We start from the raw sequence: 26,406 nt of genomic DNA on the forward strand, positions 1-26,406 counted from the left end.
TAATAATAGCTTGTTATTATTGCTAAAAATACATTTGATAATGAGAAAACTGATATCAAATCTATTGTTTGTTATTTATTCATGTATTTATTTATTTATTATGAAAGGATGACTAGCATTCTGTAATTTAAACCAATTATTCACTCCTTAAAGCTATTGTTTAAACATCTTAGGGTATATCTATTTTATTTTAGGTGTCACATTACAAACAAGGACTAAATGAATAATCATTATTCGAGTTACAAATAATCGTAAATACACCGTTCTCGTTATTAATCACTTAAAGTAAAGTAATGACTATTACGAATGTATATTCCACCATAGGATCTTTGGAAAATGTTCTTTCTTCAAGTGTTTTTTACTACTTCAACGTTGTCCAGTAAATGTAGTTACTGTAAGCGGCCACTAGAGGTCAACAAATACCTGTGTTAGAATAAGAAGATAACAAGAAGGCCTTTTAGGAATCCGTATTTTCCGGATGAAGTTACCCTAATTAATAACGTTGTGTTGGCTACTGTGAGATCACTTATATTAAACGTTGAAGTTAAAAACACAAAGCTCCTTTTCCCTTGCTGGGAAACTTCTAGTTAGAAGACCTTCACTGCCAATTGTTTGGGATTAAAGGGATCTGCCGTAATTATCCCAAACCAACAGTTAATCTGCTACTGCTGAGCCGGGAATAGATAGCTTACAGGATGTTACTCATCTGCTCCAACTCTTTGCCTGTGCTCCACCTTATGATACTGAGATGGTTCTCTTCTGAACAGCATCCAGGTGGAGAGAGGAAGGTGGAGGATCGGCATGTTCTTGGAAAGTTTCACTTTATTCTTATAACCCAAAGGTCATAGATCAGCAATGCGAAATCGGAAATGTGACAGTAAGACTGTCATGCAAGTTAGTGGGCAAGATGTAGAAAAAGATTCGCAAATATTTAAACTTCACAACAAACACAGTTGTTTTGAAGATATAAAATAAGGAGTATACGGAGATCTGAGATTTTTTTGTTGCGTTAACAGACAAACTGATGATCCATTCTGTGAGTTATTCATTCCTCTCAGTCAGTGGAGGTACAATGGCTGCTGGGTGAGCGCCTCCTATTTCAGCTAAACACACACTGCCCAGTGAAGCCCGCTGATCTAAAGCCTTTTCTTATGCAGTAGAAGAATAAAAATGCTAATATGGTCAATGTCAAATGTTGAGAAAATATCTGAAAGATTTATCTGTAGAAATTAAAGTTATGAAAAAAAGAAGAAAAAAAACCTATGAAAGCCTGTTTGATTTTGCAGCACTCAATATTTGTATTTATGGCTGCAATATATACAATATAAGCTGAAGAAATTAAATGTTAAATGTTTCTGTCAGGTATAATAAGAAACAATTAGTTTTTGTTAAGAAAAAACACAGAAATATCACCTCAGATGATTTTGCATCAGGTTTGCAGTGAGGTTTAAACCACCAACATTTAGTTCCTCCTGGTGGTTGAAGTCAGAGTGAACACCTGGTGAAATATAAAGAACTGTCTGAGGTTTTCAGGGCAAAAAAAACTGCAGCAGCTTATGAGTCTTGAAATTTTAAGGCAGCGATTTCCCTGTATGAAAAATGAGCTGGGATACCGACAGATACTCTCTTGATACCAATATGAAAGTGGCATATTGGTATCAATATCCAAGACTTGATAAGTCTAAGACTTATCAAGTCCAAGACTTGATAAGTGTCAAACTGAATTATTTGGACATTATGTTTGACAAAAAAAGAGAAAAAAAAATCCGTACTGAGGCTGTTTGCATATAAGAAAAAAAGAAGAGTACATTTCAGCCCAATAATAATAATAATAATAATAATAATAATAATAATAATAATCTCAGAAATTCGCTTGTTAAAACACATAAATACTGAGAATAATCTCAGAAATTTTCTAGAAGAAACTTTGAAATTTCTCAATTTCAAATGTCAAAATTTTTTAGACTTTTGAGAAAAAGATTCATTTCAAAATTTGAGGGGGTTTTTCTCTAGACAATTTTTGAACTCCTTGTTTTTTCTGAAAGACTATCCGATAGTCTCAATATTTCTGAGTTTTTGTTTTGTTTATTGCTGAAACTTCCTCTTGTTTTCTATCTACAACGACTTTACTACGCCGTCGTAGTTAGCTGCTGCTGCTGCTGCTGCTGCTTCTTCTTTCTCCAGTGTAATTCCTAACTCCTCCCACAGATCGTGTCACACGGATTAACAACTGCAGCTCAGCCGTGCACGCTCAGGTAGAGGAACCACCTCAGGTTCTGGACAGTCCGGTGTTGTGAAGGCTGATGTGGGCCACTGGTTCGCGGGAGAAGGCTGCTCAGTCATATTCCTTTTCTGTCTGAAGCTTTTATCTGCGAAGAGATGTGAAGGTCCGTGGAAATAAATAGGGAATTTGTAAGTGTTCAACACCTGAGAAGGTGAAGAAGTCTGCAGAGAAGACAAGGTGAGTGTTTGTTCGCTCTTTATTGGATTATCTTCATATAATCTCTCTTGGCCCGCAGCGGGATCATTGTTGACTTCTTGTAATAAACGTAGTTATGGTGGGATATTAAACGTACATTCAGACAGTTTCACTGTCAAAGCAGGACTTTTAATATACGATAATAAAAATTGATTGAATTTCTGAAAACGTTAATTGTTATTGTTGACATAAATAATCACAGACAATTCAGTCAAATGTTATATTTGCTCTACAGATGGATTAAAAAACAAACAGCTTGAATCGGTTTAATGTAATTAAATTGATTCAACTGCAAATAAAAGCTGCATCAAATAAAATTAACGAAAAGTAAATATTCTAATTCTTTAATCCTGTTCTGGTCCATAAGTAAGCTGAGAAACGTTTAAAGAAAAAAAGTAAATAAAGTCAAATGCTCAGCAGATAAATGTTCAACAATAAAAAAAAAAAGAGAAGTTCACTTTTAAAATGTTGAGTAAATACCTTCCTCCTGCAAAACGTTGTTTATTTATTTATTTAAATCTTTATTCATTTCATTCAACACAAATAAAAAAAATAAAAAATTTAATACAAAGAAAAAAAACAAAACAATTTAAAAATGAAATGAAAGGTAGCAGAAAGAAGAAAATAATCTTATAATATCTGCCCCTTTTTCTCAACTATGGATCAAAACAACAAAAAACAAACATCCATCCATCCATCCATTTTCTGTTCACCCTTGTCCCTAATGGGGTCGGGAGGGTTGCTGGTGCCCATCTCCAGCTACGTTCCGGGCGAGAGGCGGGGTACACCCTGGACAGGTCGCCAGTCTGTCGCAGGGCAACACAGAGACATACAGGACAAACAACCATTCACACACAACACTCACACCTAGGGAGAATTTAGAGAAACCAATTGACCTGACAGTCATGTTTTTGGACTGTGGGAGGAAGCCGGAGTACCCGGAGAGAACCCACGCATGCACAGGGAGAACATGCAAACTCCATGCAGAAAGACCCCGGCCGGGAATCGAACCCAGGACCTTCTTGCTGCAAGGCAACAGTGCTACCAACTGCGCCACTGTGCAGCCCAAAAAACAAACAAACAAACAAAAAAAAAAACTAAAATTTTTTTGATTTGTCTTATGTGACAAAAAAAAGAAAACAAAGGAAGAACAAAGAAACAAGGTCAATCATCAATCTCAACTGAACAATACTATACTTTGACTTTATACTATTTCATACTTCTTCAAAAAAACAATCTTTAACATTCTTTTAAACATGTGTAATGATTTAACATTTTTAACATCGTTTTGCAGGTCGTTCCACAGTTTGACTCCTTGTATCGAAGTACATCGTTCTTTCAAACAAGTTCTGAATTTAGGTTTCTTAAAAATCTGTGTCCCCTTAAGGTTATAACCACTCTCTCTCTTTTCAAATTTTTTTTGGATGTTTAAGGGTAATGTTTTTAGGTGTGCCTTATACATAACCAACAAAATATTATAATCAACTAAATCATTGAATTTCAAAAACCTCAAATTACAAAATAATGTATTTGTTGGATATTTACCATGTTTTCGAGCAATAACTCTTATTGCCCTTTTTTGCAAAACAAAAACAGATTTTGTACTAGTATAACATGCCTTTCCCCATACCTCAACACAATAAACCAAGTGTGGAACAATTAGTGCATTATACAACATAAATAGTGCATGATCATTCAGAAAATCCCGTACTTTATAAAGCACTGCAATTGATTTTGCTAATTTTGTTCTTAAATAATTCAAATGGAATTTCCATGATAATTTCTCGTCAATTATCACACCCAAAAATTTCACCTCACTAACTCTACAAATCTCTACACCATCAACTTTAAATGGAGTGTTTACAGTTCTTTGTCTCCTTGTAAATAACATATAATTTGTTTTGTCCAAATTTAAAGATAATTTATTAAGTTTGAACCATTTATGTATTTGCATAAATTCTATTTTCATTTCTTTTAACATCCCTTTTATATCATTGCCCTGACAAAAAAAAGTGGTATCATCCGCAAATAGAATACATTTGAAAAACCCTGATACATTTACCAAATCATTTACATATAAGATGAACAATTTATGAGGCTAATATGGTATAAATATTACTAAATGAATCTGTGGGATGAACCAGTACATCACTGGTCTATGCTTCTTGTAAACATTGCTCAATTACACATTTTGCACATTTTGTCCTTTTCTTTGAATATCCTACACAGTTGCACATTTTTGGGGAGGCATATTGTACTTAACTGTATTTCTAATAGTCTTTTTATGTTTTCAATTTATTTTATTTTTTTTATTTTCTAATTGTCTTTTTCTGTTTTTATTTATTTTTATTTTTTTCTAATTGTCTTTTTCTGTTTTTATTTATTTTTATTTTTTATTTTTTTCTAATTGTCTTTTTCTGTTTTTATTTATTTATTTATTTATTTATTTTCTAATTGTCTTTTTCTGTTTTTATTTTTGTGTATATCAAGTTCCAGTCATTTTGCTCCACCTGAATTTTCCCCACCAACAGACAATAATTGATGTCTTCTTCTGTTGCTCATTGCTGAGGATTTTGCAGTCTTGTGTGGTTGTTTAGCAACAACAGGTCTATGAACGCCGAGGGCTTAAATCAGCAAAGCAAATACTAAAAAAAATAAGCAAACTTAATTAGAAGATATATCAACACTTCTCATATGTGCAGCATGACTAAAACTGTGCTGTTGCCTCGGTCACTCACTGTCCTGGCAGAAAGCTCTGCCGGAAGCGTCTCACCTCAACTTGAGCTCTTCTCGTGTCCTGCTTAGCTCGGCAGCTGCTAATCTCATTGCCTTTGTTTCCTGCTGGAACCCTCCCACGGTTTCCTCTGAGTGGGTATTGAGTGTTTGTCACCGATGGAAAGCGCTTTCAGGCCAGGTTCAGTGGGAGATTAAAGACGTTATCGGTGTAAGTATTTGTGACAGAGTGGAAACAGACAACAGTGTCTGAGATGATAATGGACAAACGCAATAAAGGCTTTGTGGAAGCTGAGTGGCTAAGATTAGGGATTATTGTATTGTTTGAGTCGAGATTCGGTTCAAGCCCCGATGATGAGAAAGCAAGGAGGACAAAAATAAGACTTTTTGAGAGGGATTTTGACTAAAGCCAATGAAGATGTTTGCTTAGTAAAAAGGCAACTTTTCCACAAAAGCACAATTGAACGTCGGTATGTTTTATTGTCACTGTACACGATAAACCAATACAAAATAGAGCACAATTGTAAAGAAGAAACTAAAAAATGCTTCTTCTTTCTATGAAGATGTGTGTTTATTTGTATCTAGCGCCCTTCACCATGACACCCCTAAGTAAAATCCAAGGCTACTAATAGAAAGTATCTGAGGAGTGTCTCTGGTTAGGGTGGGTGATATGTCTGAAAAACATAACATGTTACAAGCGTTTCATACCAATAATTATTGATCTGGGGGTTTTTTTGTTTTAAATATCTGAAATACTGCCAAACTGTTGACATGACCGTTTCTGTTTCCTCTCAAGCTGTTGTACTCATTTTCTGTTTTCATTCCACGCTGTTGCTTTTTATTTGACACTCCCTGTTTGTTTTTTTCCTGAACTCTAGATTGGACATTCCCAAAATTTGATATATATATATATTTTTTTACCTTTTATTTTACTGATTGGCATTTGGAGCTGTTCAGAATTTCATTGACTTCAATGAAAACCTCAGAGCTGGAAGCAGGAGGACAAAACACAACCAAGCTTTGTCTGAAATTCTTGCAAAAAACTTACAATTGTTCCTACGGCTTGCTCAATAATACATGAGTATTACAGCTGTGCAACCACTCTACTTGTTTTCTCAGTTAAATTGGATTGTTTAATTTCAAGGTCTAGGTTCTGAAGGAGCCCAACACCAAACTGGATTCTATTGACAACAATCACAAGTTTTAATAGAAAAAAAAAATGTATTTATGTCATTAAGAAGTAAACAAGCAAAAAAACAAACAAACAACACCTTTAGTTACAAGGCCCCGTTTCCAGTTCAACAATAACAAAACAAATTTTAAAAATATTTTCACAAGTTAGAGTTTAGAACAATTTATTCAGAATCCAAGTTCTTCACAAAACGGTTATTTTCTCACTGTTAGAGATTCCACGGGAACATGAAATCATCCAAAACAAGTCTGACCTATAAAAAGGTTAAAAAACCCCCAAAAAACAACACCTTTAAACATCTATTTGATTGTAAAACAATTCGAAACAAATGTTAGGTTTGCCTTTAGCTACAGCCTCCATCTTGAGTTAAACTCAGAACAATAAATATATCGGATTTTTTGAGATTTGTTTCCATCTCACACAAAATCATTAAACTGAACCCTGGATCACAGCTACATACAACAATGATTTAGTGCTTTGATTATCTAAGGATTTTGATTTTGATAAATGGACCAAAATACAGACCATTTGTTGAATGTGTTAGGAGTTTTCAGCAGTCTCATGCTGTGTCATGGAGGAGCACAACAAGCTTATATTAGCTGCTATATTGTGTTGCTCTGGTTAGTTATCTGCTCAGGTTGCAACATGCAATACTGCAAACTCACTTTATTAGCAAAATACACATATTTGCTTCTGTTTTGCTGTGAATAAAACAAGCAACAATCCAAACAGCTCAAATGAGTAACGTAAGTGTAAGGAGTTTCTCAATGTAATTTTATTTTTAACTGCGTCAGTCTAAGCAATATTCAAGCATCTTCAGTGCTTAGCAAAGCACTTTTTTGCTGTTATGATCTGCTGCACATATGGTTTGTTGTCCTCAATTAGACTGCACCCTCATTGAAATATCAATATGTATAATATTCATATTGCAAAGTGAATATTATGAATGCAGCAGTGGTTCGCTATGGCACTGTGTGTCAGAAATGAACACTTTCATTGTTATCTTGTTGGATGAAGCCTGATCGCAACGTTCTTGCAACATTTAACTCTAATATTGTTTTGATTTTCTAATATTGTGTGCCTCTAATGCATAGCCAGACTACAGCTTGGGTGACACTGTCTCCCAAATCTTTTTCTATACTAGACTGAATCCATCGTTTGCTCCACACACTGCGGGTTTACAATCCCAAAAGATGACAAGCAAGGCTTAGATCGTGAAGAGACCACAATGTATTTGGTCACCATTGTGATTTTCTTTGCCTTTTGATCATACTTTGTTTTGGTTTTTTTTTAAGTTTATGTTCCACACAAGTGGAAATGAAGCCGTCCACAGTCAGGCAGATTTAGCTTGGCCGTCCTCCATGTTGTAATTTTTCCCGTTAAGAGATAAGGACAAAGGAGCAGTTGGTTTTGTCGAAGCTTGTTGACCAGGAAACCGACCCTTATCTGTGAAGGAAATTACTATTTGTTCCAGGATCTCTTCAACAATATGGGTGAGGAAAATGCTGATTTCAGAGTAGATAAAAAACCTCCTTACAGCTGATTTGGTTGTTAAAAAGAGACGAAGCCGGGTTTATATGTGCTCTGGATCACTTGAATTGAGTTAACATACTGTAGTTTCCAAAACACACAGAAGAAAAGGAGCAAACCTTTTACAGGTGTGTTTAATATATGTGATTATACATCTGTCTGTCTTTTTGTGTTTAATCATGTCGTTTTTCAGCCACACAGTGCAAGTATAATACCTAAATTTATGACCATCAAAGAAATATTCCTCACTTGTTGAAAAAGAGCGATTTAGCTTGGTCGAGTTATTTACTTCCGTCTGTCTTCTTTAAAACTAATACACAACACACTTCACGGCAATCAGAATGAGCTCTAGTGTTGAATAACACTAAGATTACAGATAGAACTATGAATGTACATTTTGTCATGTAGACATTATTTAAGAAACAAGTAGAAAGGATTGGTGCTAGACATTGGACAGACTGCTTTCTCCTTTTCACTACCAACCCACTGATTTCTCTGTTTTAAAAGTGAAACAGTACCTGATCTTTAAGTCTGACTCAAAGGTGGTTAAACAGAAACCATATCATTATGGTAGACAAGAGTCACCTGTAAACAGCATGTTGCTCTGCGCTTACAAGTGTCGTCACACAGAACAAGGCCGAAGGCTGGCAACATATTGATGTTGTTGGGCCAAAAAAGGTGTGCGTACCTCATGACATAACATCAGGCAGAGGAAAGTGTAATTAGCTGCTGAAGGATGAGGATGTTTTTCCAAGGTCTGCAGTAACTTCCTCATGCCTTCTTCAGGGTTCCCAGTCGTGTGTGGGATGTTAACGGACTGGAGGCGCGTTGAGGCTGAAGGAGCATGGTGAAACACCAACCCTTACAGGTCTACGAGAAGCAGGTTCTTCTGTCTTTGGTCACCGGGATCTACGGTTGCCGCTGGAAACGCTACCAGCGTTCCCAAGACGAGAGCTCCAAGGTGAGAGAAGAACAGAGTATGGGAACCATAAAATGGCTATGATACAAAGAAAGTTGTGTCTGCATCTGTCAAGATCATCTTTTTTTCTATTTTTTTTTAGGGAAAAAGGCAGAAAAGTGTTTTGGACACTTTTCTAAAACTGTATGAAAACGATTTATGGAAATAATTTCTTGATTTTTAAAGTGGAAACATAAAAAACTGTCTTACTCACAAGATATCTACAACAAAGAAAACGATTATGTCCAATTTTAGTTGAAAAGCGAAAGCCAGAGGGCTGACCTGTTTAGCAATGGCATGTCTACATCTATACACAATACTTGATATAGGAAAACTGTCTACTACAAGTAAAGCATTAACAATTTGGCTGCACAGTTGGAGGCAAAAAGACGTAATTGCAGTGTAAATAAGGATGCATATAAAGACCTAGTGATGAGTAAATAGTAATATGATTCATCATCAAAGAAAGGATTTTTATCCATGACTATCTTGATGACCACAGATGTAAGTTGAGGGTAAAATATTTTCACTTCAGAGACAAAATAAAATGACTTTCCAGCCACTCAGTTTTTTAATCAAAAATAAATATTAGCTTACTTACGTTCTGTTTAGCTGTAAATAAATTTACCTCTAAGTACATTTTAAGTTACACCGAATATAATTAACAGTCTCTTAGTTAATAATTCAACATTTTTTAGGCGTCATCCTTCACCACAAGCAGATGTTGTTTGATTATAACTCAAATCACCTGTGGTTCGAAGAATTTTGATGAATCCTGATACTTTTTCTATGCACATTCTATGCACAAGTGTCACATTTGAAAAGACAAAAATTGGAAATAACTTTCCCACTTTTTGAACAAAGGTTTTTATGCTCCTTTAAGATGTTGTTTTTTGTTGCTTTTCTGAAAAATATTTAATTGGCAAAAAGGGGAGATTTCCAAATAAGTTCAGACGTAGCAAACATTTAGCTCAAAGTGACTTTTCTTTCTCTGCGTCGCTACATCATCACTAGTTGACATAACAGAACTATTAAAACTTGAAGTAACATTCCTGAAAACCTCTCTCCATCTTTCTGAGACGTGTGATCCATGCTGCAAGACAACATTTGATGACGTTGGTGATTGGCTTAGCCTGGTTGATTCACTACAAGCCACTTTCAATACCGATACAGTTATCTGTATCGGTATCGGTACAGGTATCTGTATCGGTACCTGTTTTTCTGTATCAATACCATAACAGATACCTGTATCGGTATTGAATACAATACAGAAAAACAGTACTGAATTGACTTAAAACGCTTCTTTTTGTTTTAAATGCAGACATACATTTACTGAATTCCAAATTTATTTATTTCACAAGCTTGGTGAAAAACAGCACAACTTTAATTTGTTCAGTCAGTGCAATTAGGAGCATAACAGCCAATGGAAAATAAATAATAAAAACAAAAACAATAGGTTGACTACTTTGGTCAAACATGTAAAAATAAACTGCAACAAATTTTCTTTCAAATGGTTGATAAAGTACAATTAGTCATTTTAAACATAATGTAAAATAAATAAAGCATGACATCGCTCAGAGCACAAAGCATAGAACCAAACTCAATAGATCTACCCTTATAGATGAGGCACATTGTCATCAATATCCAATCTATGTTTGTTTGTTTGTTTTTTTCAATATTGCAACCGATACAGATATTGATATCGGATGACATCTCCTTTTACTTTCTGTGTCTCCGTGTCATGATCTCATTGCTCAGCTTTGGACATTTGGATTTAGACGACTTTCCGTTGTTATTTCCAACAGTCTGAAACAAAACCTTTAGATCTCATTCTTTCTATGTGGTGAATTCTTACAGGCCTCCCAGATCAGGCCCCAGTAACTGCAGGAGCTGATCCTCTTCATAAAGGCTGCAACAAATTTAGTGGAGCACTGAAATGAACCAGACATCCAGCTGCGTTTCGGTTTCCCACTGCGCTGCCACATCCCCCGCTGCTGCACGTCTCATTTTATCACAGAGCGACAGCAGCTCTGCCATAAATTAGCCCATTTACTCAGTTTCAGAGCTGGGAAGTGTCGATATGTAAACCAAGAAGAGGAAAGCCATCCGAGCACGCAGCTGACTCGCCTTTATGTTGTCTCCCTCAGTGTGATCAAACTCTGGCAGAGTCCAGCATTCAGAAAGAGAAACAGTAGCTGTGTTTCCTTTAGCCTTAAAATTCACAATTTGACATTTCGAAGAAAAAAAAAAAAAAGAAAGTCGCTTAACGGAAGCACACAATAACTTAATGTTTCAATATAAAGTATAAAGAGGTGATTTTGTTGGCCTTATTGAAATCAGTGCAATGGAAACATTTCTTTCTTTTCATAACCAGATGTTACTACTGGTGGAAAAGGCAAAGAAGCGGCACGAGGAGCAAGTCACTTATCGCATGAACAAACTTATTCACATGATTTTTATTTTTTGCTTTTCTTGTTTAATGGAAACACTGCAGTTGCAAAATTTTGAGTTTTCTTTTTTCGACTTTAGCAGAATATCAACAAAGTCCCGCGTACATTTGTAATGGAAACACAGCTATTATCTGCTTCCACTGCAGCGCAGAGTGACAGTATTAGAAGAGGAGACGAGGCAAGCAAAGTGGCAGTGCTGTGCACAAGAATAAGTGGTGGGTTACATGTGGTCACTTTGTCTCTGATCAGTGGAACCAGAAGACAAACCCCACAGGAGGCCGTGAGTTACAGCTCAGAGTGAAGAATTGTTCTTCTCATTTATCTTCACCAAGGTGATTTTCTCATCTTGTCTTGTTAGTCACGGCCTCGTTTGAACTCTTCTTCACCTCTTTGCCTGAGACTGCAAATCTAACCTGACAAAGAAACTGCCTCCCTGAGAGCCACAGACGTAGATCAGCACAGAGCAACTTGAGTAACGCTTCAGGAAATTAATCGGTTCCATTCTGGAAATCTTCCGGTATCATCTGTTGGTGTGATTCAGTTCACGGTGCTGTTGTTTCTCACTAATCTGATTTAAGCACTTTGTATTACCTTGTTGCTGAAAATGTGCTATATAAATAAAATTACCTTACCTTTCCTTTTCCAGATAGCGACAAAAAGAAAAAGAAAAGAAAAAAAGACACAATTAAATTTGTTATTGTAATAACCAAAGCCAGTGTTGGTTGAAGTGAATTTTATATTTTCATTTTTTATAACAAATTTTTGTCATGGCATTTTCTGTCACCCTTCGCTTCTGTCATTTCAGAGCCTTTTATATAAGCTTCTGGAAAAGGGATAGTCAAGGCACAGTGTGCTGAAAAGTTAATCTAAGCTTACCTATCATACTGGACTCCTCCCCCTCAGCTTGGATTAGCTTCTAATCCGGTTAACCACTGAGGGGAAGAGTCCTTCAGTGTCGCAGAAGGTCTCTGTACCTTTGCTACACAAGTCAGGACATCACAGGGGAACACAAAAACACACAGGACAAACAACCATGCATTCACACACTCATACATAAGGACACTTCAGAGCAGAGGTGGGTGGAGTACCAAAACAATTGTACTCTAGTGGGAGTAGCACTACTTCAACATATTTTATCTCAAATAAAAGTAGCTGTCCAAGAAATTACTAAGATATGAGTAAGAAAAATGGGCAAGAAAGGGATACTTAAATACTGAGCAGCTGAGCATAACATCTGATTTAATATTTTAAAATAATGCCATCAGACAAAAGAAAAGTTATGTGCAAAGTTTAAATAACATAATTATACAATAACAAATTAAAACAAGATACAAAAAGTTTTTTTTTTACAAAGCTAACACAATAAGTAGCGTACATGTATGTTAGAACAAGGTAAGTATAATGTTTACTGTGTCTTGGTGGTACTGGCAGATGAAAATTAACATTAAAGCAACAAAGCTGGTGTTAAAAAATAAGTCTGACTAATATAAATGTTATGAGTGTGTCTGTGTGTGTTGCATTTTTCTTTAAAACATAATTCTTATTCATTCAGTGAAGTTACTTTCAGAAGTTTCATTCAAGTGAGAGAAGCAACACTTTATGATAATATTGCTGAAGCAAATTCACCCAACAAACATGTTTTTTAGACTGTGGGAGGAAGCTGGGGTACCCAGAGAGAACTCACACATGCACAGGGAAAATACGCAAACAGATTCAAACCCAGCACTATTTTGTGTACCTCATTTTCAAAAACTAGTGTTTTTTTCTTTCTTTTTTATTTCCATTAGCTTCCATTAGTAGTTGACGCCAGCAGTGAATGGTAACACAACATAGCTCTTCATATCTTGCAGTTGAGAGCAAAGTGCTGAATGTACTTTTGAGTACCCGATTTAAGATAGAAATATTGCTCTAATGCATTTATCTGATTGGTTAAAAAAAATAGCACGGAGTCAACAGCTCAATAATAAAGGTGTGAGGTTGTGGATTTCCATCCATTCCTGGATGTTGTTCCAGGGATCATGAACAACATCCTGATCTCTGTTGTTCCTGAGGATCTCTGGATGCTCCAGTTTAGTCTTCCAGTTCATGTAAGGTTGAATGCTGGTAAGTTGGCTGAAGTTTGAAGCATTGTAGCGTCCTGTTTTCCTTGTTAACTGTCTGGAACTTTTACCATTAAATCAAACAGATATAGAATATGGACAAGCACAGTATGACAAGTTGCAATGATAAAAACGTTTGCAGAACTGAAAATGCTAGAAAGCATTAGATACAGTGTATTGAACCTGAATCAGACTGTACCTGTCAATTCAGATAACAGTTTTGGTTCTTTCACTGTTTTTCTTCACAGTGGGAGTGTGCATGGTTCACCATCTTGAGTAGTTCCTTCCTTCTCCTTCTCTTTTGGACCTATTTTTGGTTGGTGGCTCAGAATGATTTCAATGACTTCAACTGGTAAGTGTTGTCCTCTCTGATGTAACTTACTTATTGGGCAAAATATTGGATATCTGAAAGGTCAGGGACTTAATCTAGATTAAGTTGGGATCCTAATTTACCTCACAATACCCCCCAACAACATATAGGGACATAGAACATTTCTTTTTAGGTTTTCTTTGAACTCAGTGATGTAAATCATGATCAAACATCTTATCTTTGGTCTCAATTTTCCAAAAGGACACTGGTTTTAGAAGTCCATAGGTGTGCTCAGATTGACACAAGTCATTTTTTGTTTTGGGAGAAGAAAGGAGAGTTGTTTTCTCCTGGCAATCCATTCAACAAAGACGGGATCTTATTCATCCATCCATTGTCTTCCTCTTATTTCAAGTTGTGTTTGCTAGAGTAACAGCATCAGAAGGAGAAACAGAGACATCACTTTTCTCTAGTTCATTTTTGGGAATCCTGAGTCATTCTCATGAGGGATAATTCCTTCTATAAGGGTTTCTCCCAGTAGACATCCTGATCATGAAGTACAGGAGATCAACTACAACTTCCTCCTGGATGATGAAAGTTCACACTCCATCTCTAAGGTTGGAAGTTCAGCTCAGCCACTTGAATTCAGGACTTTATCTTTTCCTTGTGATCCCTATGTCAAGACCGTAGTTGAAGTTTCGCACAAGAACCCTCTGGGTTGGGGGTCAGTCTCTCTCTCAAAGACAGGAGTTTAAATATCATCTTGCTCATAAGTAATGGCAGAATGGAGCTAGAAATGGCTAGACCAACTCTGGCCTCATCTGCAGCAACGCCTGCTGAAGAAAAGGTTGAGGCAAATGGCAAAGTTCTTGATTTAGTGGTCCCTCCAAACAATCCTACCCTGGTCTTACATTCTCTCATTGCATTGTCATGAACTTTATTATTCAACATGTTAGCTGTATGCCTGTAGAGTCTTAAATGTGACAGTTGTGTTTTATGTCGGCTTTGAACTCAGCTACTTACCCCCTTCATTTCCAATCGAAGCAATCTCATTTGGCAAAAGCACGAGTTAAATCAGCGATTCTTGTCAACGACTGGTGGTGTCATCCAAGACTTGTTCCCAAACCAGTCTCTACTGGGTTCCTGTAAATTGAGCTGTTAGCATGCTACAGCAGTCACGAGGATGTCAAACGTTAACAGTCTTCAGCTAGAAGCCTATTCTGATTCTTTGCCAGACTGACTGCTGCCAACAGCATCAACAATGACTCTTTCACAATACATAAGGTATTTTTGAACTGGATTGACTTGAACTGAATATTTTGAAACGCAGTATAGTCTTGTTTCATCATGGCACCACCTTGGATAATTCAGTTCTTATTTGTTCATACTTCAGGTCGGTGTATAATCATTCTGGGGAGTGGAGAGATGAGACCATTCCCATCGTCACCTCCACCACTGTGGGATTCATCTATATCACATTCCTCCTGGTAACAGCATTTTCCAAACCTTTAAGCAGCTTCAACAATGATCACTTGATGTACAGCTCACTGTTTGTACTTTTTAGATTTTGGCACTTTTCCATATATCCTTGGGTCAACAGCTCAATCTCTACTGGGTTCACAAGGTGCTGTAAGATGACCTCTGAAGCTATTACCACAGATGTACCCGATTTACACTTCAGAACCACAGCTTAGGTTTACCAACCCTTGTCTCTACAGATTGGAGTACTGGCTACTCTACTCACCATTGTCTCTGGTTTTGTCTCTGTCGATGACGTCTGGGGAAATGAGTGGGAAATTATTCTTGTTTCACTTCAGGTGGGAACACAATTACACCATATAAATCACATTTTCACAATTATAGCCATTTTGATTCTGTAATACGTATGAAAGAAGACAATGAAAATGTTACTCCAGGTATAGCTTCTGGGGGGAGGTTAGAAACTACCTGGTATTATACTTATTTATCCAAAACGGGAAAAACTAACAAACTATGAACCAATGTTATGCTAAGATGTCAAGCTTTACAAATATGCTAATGTAAGCCACTGAATACTATTCCTTGCTAATAAATAGCACCAATGCAAACTGCCTGAGTGACAATTCAAATGCTTAGCAATTTGTCAGACTGTGCACAACACCATCTTAAAGTCCCGGGTCAGTTAAGCATCACAACTGACCCGGGACTAAAATATCACTGACTTGTGATATTTTATTATCACAAGTATTCATTCCATTATGAAGTCCCTATTTTAGATTCAAATGTTTTCTGATGACTTCACACATTTAAGAGCAGCCCTATTCTTTCTTACTAGTTCACTGCTCCTTTCCTGCACATTGGAGGCCTGATCACAATCACAGCTGTGAGCTGGCTGGTAGCTGGCTATGTGGTTCGCAAAGAGAGATCCAGTAAGTATTGATGTTTATATGAACTGAACATTGTGAAGGATCCAACCTTCAGTTGCATTAATGTGTAGGGAATGTTTTTTTTTTTCTTCTTTTTTGCTCTGTTAGGGATTGAAGTTTGTACTTTGTAATTGTATGGATCTAGCTGCTCTATGCATTTGCTGATACCTGTCCACATAATTAACTGAATCCTTCAAGAACTAAATACTCAAAAAGCAAACTAACAAACAGCGAGTATGTAAAAGTGGGTAAAGGTGATAAAAATTACCTCTAAATCCGTCTTGTCTTCTTTTCATTATTAGATTTCCAGGTGATGGTGTTGGCGATCTACATCCTAGTGCTCCTGGCCCTTTGCCTTGCACCTCTTACCTTCACCTGCCCCTGCATTATGGACCGCCATGTCCTCAAACCACCACCAGTCATTATTGGTCGACGGGGAGCTCCTATGGTGAGCTGAGACTCCAACTGTTAAAACAGAGGCCACTGAACTTTCAGAACCAAATTAGAGGGCCTCAGTTGGTATTCTGTTTAGTTTTGTAAATAATACAGCAACAATGTAATATTTTAATACTTGTTGATCTGATCTTTTCTCTCAAAAGGTGACATTATGAAGCTTCTTTAACATACAGAGTGAAAGTGTGCATGTTTCAAAGCGGAAGATAAGATGTAAAACTGAATAACAAAATAAGCCTGATGTTGTTCAGCTTGGTGCATGATGGTATGGACATACTGGTCAAAATGGTTGACTACAAATGCAGTGATGTTCAGAGCTGTGCTTCTCTACTGAGATTATGGTCAGTCGACAGACTTCTCTGCAAGAATAACAGCCTCCAACTAGCCTGGCCGACGCCTTCCTACGCAATTCCTCTTGATTCTCATCTCCCTTTAGTTCTCCATCTGGAATTTCTTCCATTGAGCTCGATTTCTCAGGATGAATTTCATCCTGGTCAGACAGCAAACAGAAGGAGAAGTAGTGAACAATGACATTGATTTTCTGTGCTGTTTTCGAATTGTAGTCTGCCTGTGGTTGTAGTTTGGTAATGACAATGGATGAAGCGAGCAAAGCCCTCCAATCCCTGTTGGTCACGACTCCAGATATTGAACAATTACAGAGAAAGATGAATGTTTAAACTCTTTTATCACTGGCAAATATATCACGACCCCTCTCATTAACAGCCATCTTGTTCAGCTTGGTACTTCTCTCTTCGCGGTGGGTGATGGGTCTTTACATCGCAATTTTCATGCGAAATTGCGTGCTTCATAGCTTAGCTTCCTTCACGACCTACTTGGCACATTACATGGTCATCAGCAGAACTCTATCGTTTTATTTTGTGGTGTTGGAATAAAAAATTGGCTGATCAGAAATGCGTGGCATCAATAAATAAATACATAAACGTAAAAGAGAACGATAAATGTCAAAATTTCAGGTCTTACCAAAGACCTGAAAAAACATTGCAACACCACAGTATGCATTGACCAGAGCATCTAAGCTTCCATTTTCTTCTAGTCAAGTCTGGCAGTTCTCAAACATTTCCATGTCAGAAAACACAGAAGATCTAAGATATTTAATTAGCAGTTCAGTTTTGGTATTTTCTATACTCTGCAGAGTGACTGACTGTGGCATTCTTTGCTCTAGCTGGCCCCTGAAAACACCATGATGTCCTTTACCAGAGCCCTGCAGCACGGAGCCAGCTCTCTGGAAGCAGACGTCACCGTCAGGTGATTAATTACAAAATAATGACTTATTCATATTTCATGGTTCTGAGCTTCTATATATAGATCCTGGCTGATATGTGGAATAGTGATTAGAGATTGATGTGAGAGATGCAGTAAAACTGTAATTCATCAAACTAATAAATCATGTGTTGTATCTGTAAGTTAATTTTGCTCTACATTTATTAGGAAATGTATATACTGGAGATAAGGTAATGGATGTTTTTTTCCCTCTGGAAGTGTGGATGGAGTTCCTTTCCTCATGAGGGACCACACCTTAAGACGGACCACAGACGTCAGTAAGGTCTTCCCCTCCAGAGACCATGAGGACGCCTCCTTCTTTAACTGGACAGAGATTCACTCTTTAAATGCAGGCCACTGGTTTTTGGAGGTACTGGATTCCACTCTGGCTCAGGCAGCTTCCAGTCTAATTCTGAAAACACATAAATAGCGATTAGAACAGTGGAACTTGTGTGATCCTCAGCCTCTCCGTTTGCTCCCTTCTGCTTCCAGAGTGACCCCTACTGGACGGTAAAAACCCTGAGCCCAAAGGATCGCAGCCGGATAGGAAACCTGACGATTTGCAGCCTGGTAGAGATGCTCCGTCTGGCAGCGAGGGCCAACAGCTCCGTGCTGCTCAACATCCGCAAGCCTGCGCCGGAGCACCCGCGCTTCCGCAGCTGGTTTATGGACACGTTGTGGACGCTGCAGAAAGCAGGGATTTCCCAGAGAAAGGTGATGAGCTAGAAATGCACTGAGGAACTGGCTGGTACCCAAAACCTCACGGTTTTCAGCTTGATCAGGCCCTTACCGATAACCGGCCGATCTGAAACTGAAAAATGAATCCTTTTTCTGGTCAGTGAACGGACCATATGCTAGGGATGGTGACCTGAGTAAAGACTTCAGACTTGAGTTAGACTTGTGCTCTAACAGCCCAAGACTCAACTGGATATGAGGTGTTGGACTAGAGTCTCAACAACAATCTTTACTGTATGTAATCAGCAGTAAGTGAAGATCATTTGAGTAAATGATTATTGTTGTCCCATTTGATTAACCATTGTGGTTGTCATGGTGATGTAAGACACAGTATGCAAGCTACCGTGCACAGTTTGGAGGAATCCCTAAATGGTCATGCTTTAGATTAGCCTGATGATTTGAATTGATAACCTACGAGAATTTTGAGATTAGATGGTACGCATCTCATACAAGAATATTCATTTTGATCATTAAGGACTTGACTTGGACATGGAAAAAATGACTTGTGAGCAACAAAATTACAATTTTTTTTGTTTTTTAGAAGGACTACTCTATCGAAGACATAGTGGGGCTTCACTTCTGCTTCTAATAAAATTCATTGATCACCACTACTGGCAGCAAGGCTCAGAACAACAAATATTGCGAATACTGTTTCATCATCGTAAAGAGAAACTGCAGTTGGCTAAAACCAGGCAGAATAAGAACTCTACAGCCGGAAAAATCAGAAATTGGGCTCAAAACTGATCAGTGTATTTGTAGTTTGAAGTCATTCAAGTAAGGGTCAAGTAGCAGTTTCCCCCTTATATAATAATTTTTTAACACCTTATCTGCACACTGTTTAGTCAGGATTTTTTCACGTTCTGCTTCTTCTTGCCAGGTGACCTGGGCCCCTGACACGGACAGAGGAAGGGTGCGAGGTCTTCTGCAGACAACAAATGAGAAACTGTCAGTGGAGGAGATAAGGCACAGAGGAATTACAAGTCTGACCATCCACTACAGAAAGATCAGCTACCAAGACATTCAGTAAGAGCGAGCGACTATTGCTTAGCAACCGATAAAGGGCTCAGAAGCAGTCCTAGGAAGATAAAAAAGGAGCTTATTTTTAGCCGAGCTAATGATATCCAGCAATGAATCAAGTTTTAACTTTTTTCTCGTGAAAAACCTTCATCGTACAGAGCAGGTCAAATTTGTCTCTGGACTGAAATGTTTTTCACATTTTCCTTGTGTTCTTCCTTTATGTCTTGGCTGTTGGTTTTATGGTTGTATTTAAGATCAGAACATGTAAAAGCAATGGAGCAAAAAGTGATCATCCTTTAATTACACTCATTGGTTCAAACATATAATTCAGTAGCATCCCATCATTAAAATGTTATCTCTGCAGTTTAAAGTGCAGTTTATTTTGAGAAAGCCCCAAAATCGAAGGTAAATAAAAACAACAGATAGAAGTAAAAATGGATTTGTTCTCCAAAATACATTTGATTTAATAAATTACTTTTTCAAACTAATACTATGAACTACATACTTTGTTCACATGTTCTATAGAAGAACACTTGCTACTGAAAAACCTACAGTTTCAACAGCTTTCATCAAGATGCTCCAGTTCTGACCAGTATTATTAGCCATATAAGTTAGTTTTAATAGTTCTAGCTTTCCACTGACTGCAGAGAGACAAAAAGAGAGTTATAGGACCTCTGTTCTTACTGCTGACATGTATTTTTGTTTTCCCCGCCCTCAGGGTTTATCTGGCTAACAACGTGAGCGTGACTGTCTACCCTGTGAATGAGCCCTGGCTCTACTCCATCCTGTGGTGTAGCGGGGTGCCTTACGTGTCTTCTGACGCCCCTCAAGTTCTTCAAAAAGTGCCTTACCCCGTCTGGCTCATGGTAAACACCTCTCTCGTCCGACAGCACACACACTTCAGCTTGCAGACGAGGTCACTCAGAAACACAAGAGGACAGAGGGGGAAAGGAAAGAGACCGATGATGGCCCAGCGAGGCAGAGATGTGGAATAAGTCTGTAGTTCAGCACACGACCCTTGAAAGAAGCTGAGAACAGATCGGAAGTGATGATGCTGTCCTGAGCTGTTTTTGTTGTAGTAGCTTTAGATATGTGGTGACATCTAGTGGCAACAGCAAGAAATTACATGACTTCTTTCCTTCTTCACAGAGTCACAGTGCTTACAACTTCATCTGGATCTCTTCAGACCTTGTCTCTGTCGCTGTCATCATGGGGATTTTCTTTTTCCAGAAGTACGTTCATTTTCACAGATATAAAAGACTGTTCAAAAGCCTCCAGTCAGTCCTCTTTCTTTAACGTGTCATTTATGTCCAAGTAGCCAGATTTTCTTCTAATCTTTCAAAGTGGTGTTGATCCACCATTCTCTAGCTTTGCTGAAGGTATTTTTGGGTTGTCTTATAAACATTGCTTCTCTACTCAAACATACTGCTTTACCTACTGTTGCTAATGGTGGAGAATTTGTGATTCTGTGGGTCTGTTTCCTTTATTGTTAGGGCTCTTTAAAATATCTGGACATTTTAAATAAAGATTGTGTGGCCTTTGTCAGTAAACCATACTTTTGTGATTAATGGGTCTTTCAGCAGGTAAGCGATCCATAGCCAGCTCGTCATACAGAAGGTTCATCAGACGCAAAACTCTGCCATCTTCCAGGAGAAATTTATACGACGGCATATGACCATTGTAGATAGAAAGAAGTAGGAGTAAATTTATACCAAAAATAAAAAAAATACTCCAAAGAAATTTTGAGCTCAATCTCAGACATTTACTAGAAAAAAACGTGGAGATTTCTGCTTTTGCAAAGTTGAAAATTTGCCAGAAAAAAAGTTCTAGAAAAAGCTAAAAAAATGTCAGCGTTTTCAACTGTTTTTTTCTTGAAAATTTCTGAGCTTTAACTCAAAATTTCTGTTTATCAACAGAAATCTCAGGTTTTAGAGCGGATTCAAGGTCTCTTGGCAAACTCGTCAAAACGTGTAACATTTCCCAGTCAACATAAATGTAGCCTCAGTCCTCAGACTTAAACTCTATAGAAAAGCTGTGGAGAGTGCTGAAGAAAAGACAAGAGGAGTGTAGCATGTTATCCTTCTACAGACAACCTTGTAGCATGTTTTGCTTGGCTAATGTCTAGAGAAAGAAAACTGATCGTCAAACGAAGACCGAATGTAGAGTGTTTAACTCGAATATAAAACGTCCTGCTTTGCAGTGTGGATTATTTCTGAAGAGCTGAAGTTTTGGAAGGTGGGGGCAACGTTTTCGTTCAGTGAACTTCCTGACTTTTACAGTCTTCTTGCAAAGTGCCTGGTTTGAAATGAGTCTGTAGTGCTGACACTGAGCTTCACCACATGGCTCTTTATGCTTCTCCTTAATCTCAATCACGATGAAAGCCAACTGAAACTTGTGTCGGAAAACATAAATATTGTTTTGATAACATTTTGGAATTTTCAGCGACAGTTTGTTGTCCAGACAGGATGTGTGTTGAACTGGACCAGATTAAAGTTTTGTCCGCTGTAGCTCGTCATTCTCATCATGTCGGCCATCTTCGTCCTCTGTGCCGCGACCTCTCACTGTCCTCCTGTCTTCTTCTTCTCTCACGCTCTTTCTTTGTCCTGCGCTCTGCCTGATCTGCATTCAACCTTCCTCTGCTGCTCCCTGGCATCTGTCAGCTATCATATGATCAGGTAACCGTGGCGTCCCCCTTAGCCTTTGTTTCCACCTCTCTCTGTCCTCCTCCTCGTGCTTTGTACGCCTGCCACTGTTGGTCTGATCCTGCCTCCCTTCACTGTCCTCTCATATCTGATTTTCACCCATGTGTGTCTACGGTATAGTACTCAGCTGGCTTAAATCTTACCTGTCCAACAGAACCTTTTGTGTGCCCATAGGCAACTTTAAATCCAAAGTGAACGAAATTACCTACGGAGTTCCCCAAGGTTCCATCCTGGGGCCGATTCTTTTCAATATCTATACGCTTCCATTAATTCAAATTATACAAAATAATAAGATAGAATACCACAATTATACCGATGACACACAGCTATAGATTAGTCTTTCACCAGGAGATGACAGTCAGGTTCAAATACTCACTAAATGTATTGAGCAGATTAATGTCTGGATGGGCCCAAAATTTTCTCCCAACTAAATAAAAACAAAACTGAAATATTAGTGTTTGGACCAACAGAGCATAGATTAAAAATAATCACCCACCTTCAGTCCGTTGGTTTAAAATGCTCTGACAAAGCCAAGAATCTGGGAATGATCATGGATCCTGATCTGAACTTTAATAACCACATCAAATTTATCATAAAAACATCATACTACCATCTAAAAAATATTGCTAAAATTACACAACTCATGTCCCCACAAGATTCTGAAAAATTAGTCCATGCCTTTGTTTTTAGTAGACTCGATTACTGCAATGGCATTTTTTACTGGATTATCAAAAAAAAGCAATAAGAGAGCTCCAGCTTCTCCAGAATGCTGCTGCAAGAGTCCTTACTAAAACAAAGAGAGATCAGATTCCTGCACTGGCTGCCTGTTGCTCAAAGAATAGAATTTAATAGTTTACAAAGCACTTCATAATAGAAACCCAGACTACATATCTGATCTTCTTCAACCATTTATACCACTCAGACCTTTAAGATCATCAGAATCAAACCTACTAACTATTCCGAGAGTCAGAACTAAACATGGTGAAGCAGCTTTTAGTTTTTATGCTGCAGCGGTCTGGAATAAGCTTCCTGCTCACTGTAAAAATGCCCTTACCTTGAGTTTATTTAACACAAGGTTAAAAACTTTCTTATTTGATATTGCCTACTCTTACATTTAAAAAAAAAAATCTATTCATTCCTTACACTCAAAATTTTAATATTTATTTTTTTAATCTGCTTGATTTTTTTTTCTTATGTTTTTAATTTGAATTTTAACTTTGAATTGTCTTTGGCTGAAAGGTGCTATATAAATAAAGTTCCCTTGCCTTGCAGTCGCTTGAACACAAAGCGGGTTGCTCCTTCTATCCAATACCTATATTTTCTCACAACGGTTTGAATGTGTTTGTCGCAACAGGTGGAGGATAAGCGGCATGCAGAACTATAACCCAGAGCAGATCATGCTGAGCGCGGTGGTACGACGGCCCAGTCGAGACGTCAACATCATGAAGGAGAAGCTCATTTTCTCAGGTGCAGCTCAGATCCCAGTCACTGTTTTCAAATTCATAATTAAGCTGTTCAGTGTTTACTGCTAGCTATAATGTTAGCTAAGCTGCTGATAGCTACGGGAGCTGAAAAGGTGCAGTTCACGATATTTGAAGCAAAGTTCTGTAAAAGTAGGGCGATAATAATGTCTGATAGCGTATGAAACAACGTCACTGAACTCCAACCCAGAGCCGCACGGCATTCCGGGGGATGTAGGCAGAGGAAAGGCTTCAGGAGCTCAGCCCCTCAATGCTAGCACGGTTGGTGGCATCAACAGACACTCGCTCTTTGGTTACCTAGCAACAACCTGTTGAGTAACTCGCGCAGTGCAGTTCCAGGTTTCGCCACCGTGCCTCATAACTGCTTAAAAATTAAAAACACCTGCGTGGAGTGAAAAGAGAAGATGAATGCAACAGCATGAGAGCAAACTGTGAATAAAACAAGAAAGGTCACATCACCAGTTTAGCAGTATTTCAGATATTAAAATAAAAAATCAAGTATTTTTCAGGTATATTGTCTATACCTATCTAATAGGTCATTTATTAGCAGCTAATATCTTGCCTGAGATAGATAACTCAGATGCATCTTTATCCATTGATTTATTAGTTTGAGACCTCTCCAGAGGTTGAAGCTAATTGTTAATATAAGGGGGGCAACATCAAAGTTGTCTTAAAACTGGTCCACTTAAAAAAAAACTCGTAGGGGTTTAAGCAAACACTGTTTTATCCACATTTAAGTCACCATAAATTTGTGTCTCTGGTGATTATTTACACAGAAGGCGATGATTATTTATCAGGAAATTAATGAAGGAGGTAAGGCGTGGCGTACCGCCAGTGACGACTCAGCTTATCTGTTACCTCAAAGAATTGTACATAAATTTAAAGGATTTGTTTTATCCGTGCCTACTCAGAATACAGTTTGGGAAATGTAAAGTGACGACATTTTTTTTTATTTTTTTAAGTTAAGCCAAGTGAATGATTCCAGTGTTGGGTGAGTTTCCGTCAGTTTTCCTGTCTTCCTGCGTCTTCCAGAGTTGAACAACGGGCTGGGCAGCACAGAGGAGCTGTCTCTGTATCCTGAGAACGGCCATGTTAGATATTCTCACGGAGGCCTCAGCTGCTGAGCGACACAGACAGCTACAGGAACGGCTTGGATTTCGGCTGCTTCAGATTTTGTACTCTGAACGCGCTTCCCGACGGGGCAGACAAGAACGTATCCTTGCAGCGGTAGGGAAATCATGAGCGTGTAGCTACCATCACAAGCATAAATCAGTTGGTTTTCTAGTTTAAATGTTATAACAACGCTGTTTTTTTTTAAAAGATCATTTTAATGTTTTTCATTTTAAACCACATTCTTTTAATGTAATGCCATACTTCCATTAAATCCAGCGTTTTTGTCTAGGAAAAAAAAAAAAAAAAAATATATATATATATATATATATGTATAAAAGCATCATCATCATCATCACTACCAAAGTACTAATTTAAAGTATGAAGTATGCTGCTATGTGTCTATCACTTCATGAATTAAAGTACCAGCATACAAATAACTGACCTTTAAAACATAAAAAAATAAGACATGAAACTGAAATTTCTTTTCTTTTTAACAAATTTACCCTATTCTAATAAAAAGTAGCCCAAACACTTAAAACATGACACCGGAAATGAATATCTCTTACAGTGGACCCCCACAAACACCGAAATCCTCAAACACTGGAGGCTTCCTCGAGAAATACTGATAACTGCCTATTTTAATACTCCAAACACCAAATATACCTTAATATGCATTAATACTCACCATGGAAACTGTCTCAGCACTACTAATCAAGGAAAATTAAACTCCTGAATGTGCTGCTTTCCAAAAGCTAGCCAGTGGCGTGTCGGGTAGCATTGCACCTCGCCATCTCAGCTTCCCAACATGCATCTTTCTTTTGAATGTGTTAGATATGCTCTACGAAAAATCCAGAAATACATTTTCTGTGAATAAATTAGAGTAAACTCGCACAGAAAAATCCAGGAATCGGTCAATCAGCAGCTATGAAAGTGCGAGGGTCCCTCTGTATTTTGTTTGTTCTGAGAAAATTGTACAACAGATTTATTTATTTTTTTGGCAGGTTTATTTCTTTTAAATCCAAACTAGACTGAAGATTGAAGTTGTTTTTGTTAATAACCGATGTAAATATAACTTTGTTTTCAGAGGATTTAAAAAAAAAAAGTTTGAACAGTGTGAATTTTTATATTTTAAATTTGAATAATCTCGATGTCAACGTGGATTGAGGGGTAATTTCATGGTTAAAGATTCTTTGGGGGCTTTGCAAAGGAAGCTATGAACATTCTGCCTCTGCTGTCGGGCCGTGATTGTTTCACACTTGTACATAAAGTCCATTTAGCCGATGTGGCGACTTTCACATGCTGCCTTTTTGCTACATGGATGTACATGTGGAGTATTTTGATCTTGTAGGTTTTCACAGCGATGCTAACTTCAACTTCCAGCGACTACTACAAGCTGCAGACGTGATGAGTGTTTAATAAAGTTTCTCTTTTCTTCTTACGATTGTGCAGTTTGCTTTTTGTGGAAGTCTGT

The 26,406-nt window shown here is 37.7% G+C and overlaps 1 protein-coding gene across 2 annotated transcripts; it reads left to right on the forward strand.

Moving 5' to 3' along the window:
* Positions 1–2,187: 2,187 nt before the first annotated feature.
* On the forward strand, positions 2,188–26,373 carry gdpd5a (glycerophosphodiester phosphodiesterase domain containing 5a). Of its 2 annotated transcripts, XM_028032625.1 has the most exons (17): positions 2,188–2,461; positions 8,721–8,895; positions 13,690–13,793; positions 15,142–15,235; positions 15,313–15,372; positions 15,467–15,565; positions 16,063–16,156; positions 16,456–16,601; positions 17,790–17,872; positions 18,107–18,257; positions 18,380–18,601; positions 19,500–19,645; positions 20,358–20,505; positions 20,789–20,871; positions 22,300–22,314; positions 23,696–23,808; positions 24,855–26,373. In XM_028032625.1, the coding sequence occupies exons 2-17, from the start codon at positions 8,779–8,781 to the stop codon at positions 24,944–24,946; spliced, it is 1,767 nt and encodes a 588-aa protein (XP_027888426.1). In that variant the 5' UTR covers positions 2,188–2,461; positions 8,721–8,778; the 3' UTR covers positions 24,947–26,373. The 2 variants fall into 2 exon arrangements, with proteins under 2 accessions (XP_027888426.1, XP_027888427.1); XM_028032626.1 differs by lacking the exon at positions 22,300–22,314 and having other exon boundaries at positions 2,189–2,461.
* Positions 26,374–26,406: the final 33 nt, after the last annotated feature.

Source organism: Xiphophorus couchianus, chromosome 11 (genome assembly GCF_001444195.1).
Source record: "Xiphophorus couchianus chromosome 11, X_couchianus-1.0, whole genome shotgun sequence".
NCBI classification, from domain to species: Eukaryota; Metazoa; Chordata; class Actinopteri; order Cyprinodontiformes; family Poeciliidae; genus Xiphophorus; species Xiphophorus couchianus.